At 47.1% G+C, this 10,309-nt stretch overlaps 1 protein-coding gene across 4 annotated transcripts in view; it reads right to left on the reverse strand.

The window, feature by feature from the left end:
- Positions 1-7,887: 7,887 nt before the first annotated feature.
- The window catches only part of ptbp2b (polypyrimidine tract binding protein 2b), a 33,810-nt gene continuing 31,388 nt past the window's right edge, over positions 7,888-10,309 (reverse strand). For all 4 annotated transcript variants that reach the window (XM_080522477.1, XM_080522476.1, XM_080522475.1 and 1 more), the window contains one exon: positions 7,888-10,309. This exon is cut by the window's right edge. In XM_080522477.1, coding sequence (XP_080378603.1) covers positions 10,194-10,309 — 116 coding nt within the window. In that variant the 3' untranslated portion in view covers positions 7,888-10,193.

Genomic DNA, 10,309 nt, shown 5'->3' on the forward strand with positions numbered 1-10,309 from the left:
TCATTGTCTGCTTGTCTAACCATTCTTATTGTCTGTTTGTCTAACCCTTCTTATTGTCTGTTTGTCTAACCATTCTTATTGTCTGCTTGTCTAACCATTCTTATTGTCTGCTTGTCTAACCATTCTTATTGTCTGCTTGTCTAACCATTCTTATTGTCTGCTTGTCTAACCCTTCTCATTGTCTGTTTGTCTAACCCTTCTTATTGTCTGTTTGTCTAACCCTCCTTATTGTCTGTTTGTCTAACCATTCTTATTGTCTGCTTGTCTAACCATTCTTATTGTCTGCTTGTCTAACCCTTCTCATTGTCTGTTTGTCTAACCCTTCTTATTGTCTGTTTGTCTAACCATTCTTATTGTCTGTTTGTCTAACCATTCTTATTGTCTGCTTGTCTAACCATTCTCATTGTCTGCTTGTCTAACCATTCTCATTGTCTGTTTGTCTAACCCTTCTCATTGTCTGTTTGTCTAACCATTCTCATTGTCTGTTTGTCTAACCATTCTTATTGTCTGCTTGTCTAACCATTCTTATTGTCTGCTTGTCTAACCATTCTTATTGTCTGTTTGTCTAACCATTCTTATTGTCTGTTTGTCTAACCATTCTCATTGTCTGTTTGTCTAACCATTCTTATTGTCTGTTTGTCTAACCATTCTTATTGTCTGCTTGTCTAACCATTCTCATTGTCTGCTTGTCTAACCATTCTTATTGTCTGCTTGTCTAACCCTTCTTATTGTCTGCTTGTCTAACCATTCTCATTGTCTGCTTGTCTAACCATTCTCATTGTCTGCTTGTCTAACCATTCTCATTGTCTGTTTGTCTAACCCTTCTCATTGTCTGTTTGTCTAACCATTCTCATTGTCTGTTTGTCTAACCATTCTTATTGTCTGTTTGTCTAACCATTCTTATTGTCTGTTTGTCTAACCATTCTTATTGTCTGTTTGTCTAACCATTCTTATTGTCTGTTTGTCTAACCATTCTTATTGTCTGTTTGTCTAACCATTCTTATTGTCTGTTTGTCTAACCATTCTTATTGTCTGTTTGTCTAACCATTCTTATTGTCTGTTTGTCTAACCCTTCTTATTGTCTGTTTGTCTAACCATTCTCATTGTCTGCTTGTCTAACCCTTCTTATTGTCTGTTTGTCTAACCATTCTTATTGTCTGTTTGTCTAACCATTCTCATTGTCTGCTTGTCTAACCCTAACCCTTCTCATTGTCTGCTTGAGTACCCGCAGTAAGTGTCCGCAGCTCCTCCTCCTCCTCCTCCAGCGCCCCTGCTGGCTGGTTAGTTTATGGTAATGTCCAAATGAAATCAGGTTGTTTTGATTGATTGATTGATTGAAAACTTTATTAGAAGATTTGCAGAAGTAGGTACAAGAAAGTACATATTACATACGGTCAACTAACAGGATAAAAACCCAAGAAAGCCACTGGCTTATTTCAATTGGGGTCCTTGATTCTCAATTCATCGTTACATGTAAGACAGACAAAAAAACTAGTACTATCTACAAGATAATACAGACAAATAACTAGTACTATCTACAAGATAAACATACATCCATCATGGGAAGAACAATACAACAAAACATAAGGTATGTACAGCGGGTAGGACAGGTGGGGACATACACCACAGGTGGGGGCGGGGGACAAAACACAAAGTATGTACAGTGGGTAGTTCGGGTCTTTTAATCTGATTTTTGATTTAGAGGGTCCAGTTACGGATTGCAGCCTCCTGTAAATGTTTTTTGAGAGTGGTTTTGAAGGTGGGCAGTGTTTTGCACTCCTTTAAGATTATAGGAAGGGCGTTCCACATTTTTACTGCATAGTTTGCAAACGAGTTTAACCCCTTGTTTGTGGTGCAACGCGGTTGAACGTGGTTCGTGGAGCTTCCTCTGGTATTGTATGTGTGGACGTTGTTCACTTTTTGGAAGTATGTTGACAGGTACTTGGGTGTCTTTGTGGTGTAGCGTATCTTGAAGACCAGGCCCAGTGCAAGCTGCTGCACTCTGTCAACTACTCGTAGCCAATCAAGGCTCAAAAAATGAGCAGCGGTTAGATGTGTCCTAGGGTTGAGGCCTAGCAGAAGCCTAACCAGTTTATTTTGGGCTGTCTGGAATCTAGTTTTTTGGGCCTTTGTGGTTCTATAGTACCATGATGTTACGGCATAGTCGAAGTGACATTGAATGAGAGCTCCTGATAGGGTCCTCAGTGTGTTTTTACTGACAAGTGAGGATTCGTCACGTACCTCGCAGATGTTCAGCCGTAACTGACAGAGTGGGATGATTTGGGGATCTTGCTCCTCGCTCAACACAACAACCAACCAATCAGTAATATAATATAATAATAGAATACCCCTCCCTGCCTGCAAGCAACGGCCAGTCAGCCCCCAAACACCCGCACACCAGCCTGGTCCCACCGCCTCACGGTCCTGGCGCCCCCTGGTGGCGATATATATATATAAACAGCTATTTCCCCCAAGCAATCAGGCTCCTTGGGAAATAATGCACTGGCATCAAGCGAAGCACTGTCTCTCCCAAAGCCATGCATGTTGAAATGCCGCTCTGCATTCTGCTGCCACTACTTATTCTATTATTACTGTTGAGTAAAATGTATTATGTCCTCAGTTGAATATGGATGGTGTTTATTCTGCAGTACTGTCGTTATACCACTGGGGGGCGCTGCATAAGTAGTGGTGGTCTAGTGTTTCTCAACCCTCTCCTCGGGGCGCCCCAGCCGCTCCACATATTTGATCTGTTCCACCACCAGCACACCTGATTCAACTAATCAAGTCCAAATCATAATTGCTTTGGACTTGATTAGTTGAATCAGGTGTGCTGGTGGTGGAACAGATCAAATATGTGGAGCGGCTGGGGCGCCCCGAGGAGAGGGTTGAGAAACACTAGTGAGTTGGACTTGGGATCGGAAGGTTGTGAGTTCAAATCCCGCCTGAAGCCACACCACTACTAGTGTGCCCTTGGGTAAGGCACTTAGCCCTCAGTTACTCCAGGGGGAATGTCCCTGTAATTCGTAATTGTAAGTCGCTTTGGATAAAAGCGTCTGCTAAATGGCAAAATTATTATAAGACAGCAGGCTTGTATGTTGATGTGTTGATGCACCTGTCCTAGTTGTTTGTCTATCATTCTAAGTTAGCTCGGCTGAGCAAAGAGTTGTATTCAGTTTGTGCTGAAGAGAAAAATAAAACCATGCCCGAGTGCAAAACAGTTCATCGTCTCCTCCAACATTGATTCTCTCCGAGTGCAACGGAGTGGAAGCTGCCATCATAAACGTCAACAATTACTACTAAGGCTGCTATTGTTGACTCTTGATTTGTTGTTTTTATATCCCGCTTATTCTATTCTTGTTTTGGGGATTCCACTGCAATGCCAACGTCAATGAACCTGAACCCAAGAATGTTACTCTGCGTACCCGTACATCGATGTAATAAAAGACATTCTGACAGCTAGGGTCTATAAGCCAACCGTTATAAGATCATTACTTTAATAACCCGAGTACCTGGGGATTAAGCTAGTCAGAAATGTAGATGTGAAACTGTAGATGAGGTTGTTTATTAAACTGTAGATGAGGTTGTTTATTAAACTGTAGATGAGGTTGTTTATTAAACTGTAGATGAGGTTGTTTATTAAACTGGAGATGAGGTTGTTTATTAAACTGGAGATGAGGTTGTTTATTAAACTGGAGATGAGGTTGTTTATTAAACTGTAGATGAGGTTGTTTATTAAACTGTAGATGAGGTTGTTTATTAAACTGTAGATGAGGTTGTTTATTAAACTGCAGATGAGGTTGTTTATTAAACTGCAGATGAGGTTGTGTATTAAACTGTAGATGAGGTTGTTTATTAAACTGCAGATGAGGTTGTTTATTAAACTGTAGATGAGGTTGTTTATTAAACTGTAGATGAGGTTGTTTATTAAACTGTAGATGAGGTTGTTTATTAAACTGTAGATGAGGTTGTGTATTAAACTGCAGATGAGGTTGTTTATTAAACTGTAGATGAGGTTGTTTATTAAACTGTAGATGAGGTTGTTTATTAAACTGGAGATGAGGTTGTTTATTAAACTGCAGATGAGGTTGTTTATTAAACTGCAGATGAGGTTGTTTATTAAACTGTAGATGAGGTTGTTTATTAAACTGCAGACGAGGTTGTTTATTTAATTTAATTATAGAATAGTATTAGAAGTAATTTAAAAAACCAAGACTGTCCCCCAAAGGAATGATCAAACAATGAAACAAGCTGAGATATTAAGTATTGACTGTGACGTGTGGGCGGCTGTGTCTCAGGAGGTAGTAGAGTCGCCGTCTAATGATCGCAAGGTTGGCAGATCGGCGGTTCGAGCCCCGGCTGGCCACATGTCAAAGTGTCCTCTACACAGCAGTCGGGCTGCCCGATCACGTCTCTTCACAACACTGGCTCCCCGCTGGTGGAATGAGCTCCCCACGGCTGTCAGAACCATCTCTTCAGGTTACATCTTAACTGCTCCTCCTGAGACATCTTAACTGCTCCTCCTGAGACATCTTCTGACCCTCACCACTACGTCTCCTAAAGACACCCGCTTTCCCTTCTACTGTGTCCCTAAGAACTTCTATTGCCCCCCTTGTACTGTTTCTCAGTTTCTCCAGTAATATAAAAAAAAAAAAAGAAAAAAAAAAAAGAAAGTTTTAGTAGAAGGCGATAATAGGGAGAAGGTTTTTCCTTCTATCAGTGGCCCCGGGCCCGAGCTAGAGTACTCTTCCTGCAACGAATGGTGGACTGCTGATTCACATGCTTAGTATTCAAATGTATTGATTGTAAGTCACTTTGGAATAAGGCGTCTGCTAAATGCCAAAAATGTAAATGTAAATGTAAATGTCCTTGGGCAAGACACTGAACCCCAAATTGCTCCCAGTGAACGGACCAGCGCCTTGGATGGCAGCATACCGCCATTGGTGTGTGAATGGGTGAATGAGAGGCCGTTGTAAAGCGCTTTGGAGCAGTAAAAAAGGCGCTATATACAGGTGCAACTAAAAAAATGTGAATATCGTGCAAAAGTCCATTCATTTCAGTAATTGAACTTAAAGGGTTAAACTTAAATATTATATAGACTCATTGCATTGTACATATGCATGATTATACTTTTCAGAGGGCTGACATTTCTGTATTTAAAATCCTTTTCTTATTGATTTCATGTAATATAAAACAATTCTGAGATATTGAATTTGGGGTTTTCATAAGCTGTAAGCCATAATCATCAAATTTATAACAAATAAAAGCTTTAAATATCTCGCTTTGCATGTAATGAGTCTATATAATATCTAAGTTTAACCCTTTAAGTTGAATTACTGAAATAAATGAATAAAAACTTTTGCACGATATTCAATTTTTTTGAGTTGCACCTGTAAGTGCAGTCCATTTACCATGTACGTGTGACTTCTGCAGGTGGTAGTGAGAGTCCAGTTGTGTGTGAGGAAGAGCATTATGACATCACTGTGCCGCAGTGCTCAGGGTCCGGTTGGTCAAGAGCTTTAATTTGGATCAGAATGATCCCGATTCTTTTGAGCTCCTCAGGGTCAGATGGAGCTGGTGATTTCTCCTCAGGGTCAGATGGAGCTGGTGATTTCTCCTCAGGGTCAGATGGAGCTGGTGATTTCTCCTATACGACTCAAAACATAAACAAACAAAGGAAAGGAAAAACACAGACATGCAGACTGTTTCATCAGACCGTGTCACGAACGTAGTTCATCAGACTGGTGGTCTCAGTGGAGGAGAGGAGGGGAGGGGGTGGTCTCAGTGGAGGAGAGGAGGGTCTCAGTGGAGGAGAGGAGGGGAGAGTCTCAGTGGAGGAGAGGAGGGGAGAGGGGGGTCTCAGTGGAGGAGAGGAGGGGAGGGGGGGTCTCAGTGGAGGAGAGGAGAGGAGGGGGTGGTCTCAGTGGAGGAGAGGAGGGGAGGGGGTGGTCTCAGTGGAGGAGAGGAGAGGAGGGGGTGGTCTCAGTGGAGGAGAGGAGGGTCTCAGTGGAGGAGAGGAGGGGAGAGTCTCAGTGGAGGAGAGGAGGGGAGAGGGGGGTCTCAGTGGAGGAGAGGGGGGGTCTCAGTGGAGGAGAGGAGAGGAGGGGGTGGTCTCAGTGGAGGAGAGGAGGGGAGGGGGTGGTCTCAGTGGAGGAGAGGAGAGGAGGTCTCAGTGGAGGAGAGGAGAGGAGGGGGTGGTCTCAGTGGAGGAGGAGGGGGTGGTCTCAGTGGAGGAGAGGAGGGGGTGGTCTCAGTGGAGGAGAGGAGGGGAGGGTCTCAGTGGAGGAGAGGAGGGGAGGGTCTCAGTGGAGGAGAGGAGAGGAGGGTCTCAGTGGAGGAGAGGAGAGGAGGGGGTGGTCTCAGTGGAGGAGAGGAGGGGAGGGGGGTCTCAGTGGAGGAGAGGAGAGGAGGGGGGGTCTCAGTGGAGGAGAGGAGGGGAGGGGGGTCTCAGTGGAGGAGAGGAGAGGAGGGGGGGTCTCAGTCAAGGAGAGGAGGGTCTCAGTCAAGGAGAGGAGGGGGGGGTCTCAGTGGAGGAGAGGAGAGGAGGGGGTCTCAGTGGAGGAGAGGAGGGGGGGTCTCAGTGGAGGAGAGGAGATGAGGGGGTCTCAGTGGAGGAGAGGAGGGGGTGGTCTCAGTGGAGGAGAGGAGGGGGTGGTCTCAGTGGAGGAGAGGAGGGGAGGGTCTCAGTGGAGGAGAGGAGAGGAGGGGGTGGTCTCAGTGGAGGAGAGGAGGGGAGGGGGGTCTCAGTGGAGGAGAGGAGAGGAGGGGGGGTCTCAGTGGAGGAGAGGAGGGGAGGGGGGTCTCAGTGGAGGAGAGGAGAGGAGGGGGGGTCTCAGTCAAGGAGAGGAGGGTCTCAGTCAAGGAGAGGAGGGGGAGTCTCAGTGGAGGAGAGGAGAGGAGGGGGTCTCAGTGGAGGAGAGGAGATGAGGGGGTCTCAGTGGAGGAGAGGAGGGGGTGGTCTCAGTGGAGGAGAGGAGGGGAGGGGGGGTCTCAGTGGAGGAGAGGAGAGGAGGGGAGGGGGGGTCTCAGTGGAGGAGAGGAGAGGAGGGGGTGGTCTCAGTGGAGGAGAGGAGAGGAGGGGGGGGTCTCAGTGGAGGAGAGGAGAGGAGGGGGGTTCTCAGTGGAGGGTCTGAGTCAAGGAGAGGAGGGGGGGGTCTCAGTGGAGGAGAGGAGGGGGAGTCTCAGTGGAGGAGAGGAGGGGGTGGTCTCAGTGGAGGAGAGGAGGATGGCAGGGTGGGAAATGCACTTGTCACTTAATAAACTCTCAAATGTTTCAGGACTTTTAGATTCTCCAAATCCTCCCTCCTGCATTTAAGATTAACGAGAAACTAGTCAACACTTGTTCATCAGCAGTTTCCCACCCTGAGCAGAGAACAGATCAGATCAGACCAGATGAGCAGAGAACAGATCAGAAGGTTTGAGGAGCCGTTCAGGAGAACAGGGTAGCGAGCCTCACCGCCCTGGGTCCAGGTCAAGGTAGCGCTATTGGGATCCCACTGCTGTCACCAACTGTCGTGGATTATTAATGAAAAGATACATTACACAGACCATGGCGGGGATGAGGAGCAAGTTCAGCCACAGATTTGTTCTCCCCCGTCAAAGTACAAAAAGATTTGGACAGTCCTTTGTTCCAGCTGCACTCCGACTCTACAACCAGGCCCTGCAGGGTGGGGGAGACCTGGAGCTGGAACTTTTGGAACTTTTTACTTATTGAGCCTGCACTGTTTTATGTATTTTATTGAATGTTTTCTGTTTTCTGTATTGAATGTTTTCTGCCCTAACTGAGCTGTTTGACAACAAAATTTCCCCATTGGGGACAATAAAGGTTTTCAATCAATCAATTCAATCAATGAGCAGAGAACAGATGAGCAGAGAACAGATCAGACCAGATGAGCAGAGAGCAGATTAGACCAGATGAGCAGAGAACAGATCAGACCAGATGAGCAGAGAACAGATCAGACCAGATGAGCAGAGAACAGATGAGCAGATCAGACCAGATGAGCAGAGAACAGATCAGACCAGATGAGCAGAGAACAGATCAGACCAGATGAGCAGAGAACAGATCAGACCAGATGAGCAGAGAACAGACCAGAACAGATGAGCAGAGAACAGATCAGACCAGATTAGCAGAGATCAGAGCAGTCAGATCAGATGAGAGAAAGAAGAGACAGGGGGAGAGAGAGGTGAGCAGAGCGTAGAGAGTTTATTGGTGCATGCCACAGAAGGTCAAAGGTCAAGAGTAGTACAGACAGGAAGTGAGGAACAGGAAGTCAGGAACCAGCAAACATACGACCCACAAAAGGTAGAAAATGAGATTTTAATCATTGTGCCTTTTTTTCCAAACTAGACGGATTATTATTACAATTGAGATGTAGAAACTCAACCCATGTAGAAAATATACAGAACTCCCCATCCTAAACTACATGTTCTGTCTCTACTGTGGACCGCGAGGTGAGGAACAGGAGATTGTAGAAAGCAAGAAACATTCAAGAGAGAGGAGAGAGACAGAGAGATAGAGAGATAGAGAGAGACAGAGAGAGAGAGACAGAGAGAGAGAGCGAGAGAGACAGAGAGAGAGACAGAGAGAGAGAGAACAACACATTGAATCAGATTGTTGTTAACTTGTTCCTTGTTTTAACACGTTTCCACATTGTTGTTTTTATAAAGAAAACAGAAAGGCACATTTACTTTGGTCCCAACAGATAGTCTGTCCCCACATACAATCACACCTCACTATGACCTCACTATGACCACGCAGCCTAGCGGCCAGCCCCCCCTCCGCCCCGCCCCCCCCCCAGGCTTTAAACCAGGGGAGGCTGGCGGAGGTACAAATCAGAGGACGGTGTATCCTGTTCTTCGTATTACAAAGACCCCGTCCGTCCTCCGATTTCTACCTTGGCCGGCCTCCCCCTGCCTCTAGGCCCATGTAGGTAGGTAGCAGCCTCCAGGATCTGGGGAGGCTGGGTGGAGGCTAGGCGGAGGCTGGGAGGAGGCTGGGTGGAGGCTGGGCTGATTCATGCAACAGTGAAATGTCTCACACGACTAGGAGGACGACCCAGACCAGCATGCTCAACAGGAGGCTGAGCCTGTCCGTCAACATGGCGTCCGCTCGCTAACGTACTTCCTGTTCAGACGTAAAACGCCCTGCCGTGTCCCAAAGGGGGACGTTTTCCAACGGCCAATATCTGGGGGTTGTAGTCTTTGACGTAACAGAAGTACGCTTCCTGGACTACATGTTGACGTCAGAGGCTCGGCTTCCTTGTGTTCAGGGTCGTCCTCAACCACACTAAACCTGACCAATAGGAGGGGAGGAGGAGGAGGGAGGGGGGCGGGGACTCTCATCTCAGCCAGTTAGGATTGAAGAACATCTAGACAGCATTTACAGTCAGGAGGTCACACCTAGAGGACACCTTCCTCTTCACCGGGGTCAGGGGTCAACAGGGGTCACAGGGTCAACACCAGGAGCTCAGCGTCAGGGTGGTTGTTCCAGCCCAGCGTGTCGGCGCTGGGCTGGAAGAGGAACCAGGACAGAGGCGTCCCTCAGGGCTGAGCTCTGGGACCGCTGCTGTTGGCGTCGCTGTCTGAGAGAGTGGCTGAATGATTCCGTTTGTTTGGGTTAAAAAATCAGCCGACCAGCATCAGCGATGTACTCAGACGCACCAATCAGCATCAGCGATGTAGTGGGGGTGGGCGTGTTCGTCTCAGGTTCCTCAGACAGCATCAACAGAAGCGCAGAAATCAAAAACTATCAAATCTAACATTTCATGGTGGGAACATCGAGTGAATGTACAAAAAGGAAGGAGGAAGGGGAGGGGGGGAGGAAGGAGGGGGAGGAGGAGGGGGAGGTAACAAACCAAAGTAGAAGCCAACAGGACGTGCCTAAACCTCTCTGACTGTCGTCAGAAACAAGGTGGTTTTGCTGAGTAAGGCACACAGTCGCTGATTCAACCTATCAGAGAGGAGCAGGGGCGGGGCCTAACACATCTACTATAGAGGGGTGGGAGGGGCTAGACTGGGTGGGCGGGGCTAGATCGATCAATCAATAATAGACGATAGATAAGGTCTAATAAGGAATGACTAGTTTAGATGGGTTTCCCTGGGGGGGGGTGTCTGTGTGACATCACAGCGGTCGGGTAGGGTGTCAGGGTCAGGGGTCAGGGGGTCAGGGCAGGGTCGGGGGGGGTCAGGGTAGGGGTTCAGATGGTGCTCTTGGAGAAGGACACCTTCAGGTGGTGGTTGCTGCCCATGTCGTAGTTATGGAGGTCAATCAGGCCCTGGATGGCCTCCTCCACCTGTGTCATCTGCAACAGCG

The sequence above is a fragment of the Nansenia antarctica genome (genome assembly GCF_963989245.1).
Source record: "Nansenia antarctica genome assembly, chromosome: 2".
NCBI classification, from domain to species: Eukaryota; Metazoa; Chordata; class Actinopteri; order Argentiniformes; family Microstomatidae; genus Nansenia; species Nansenia antarctica.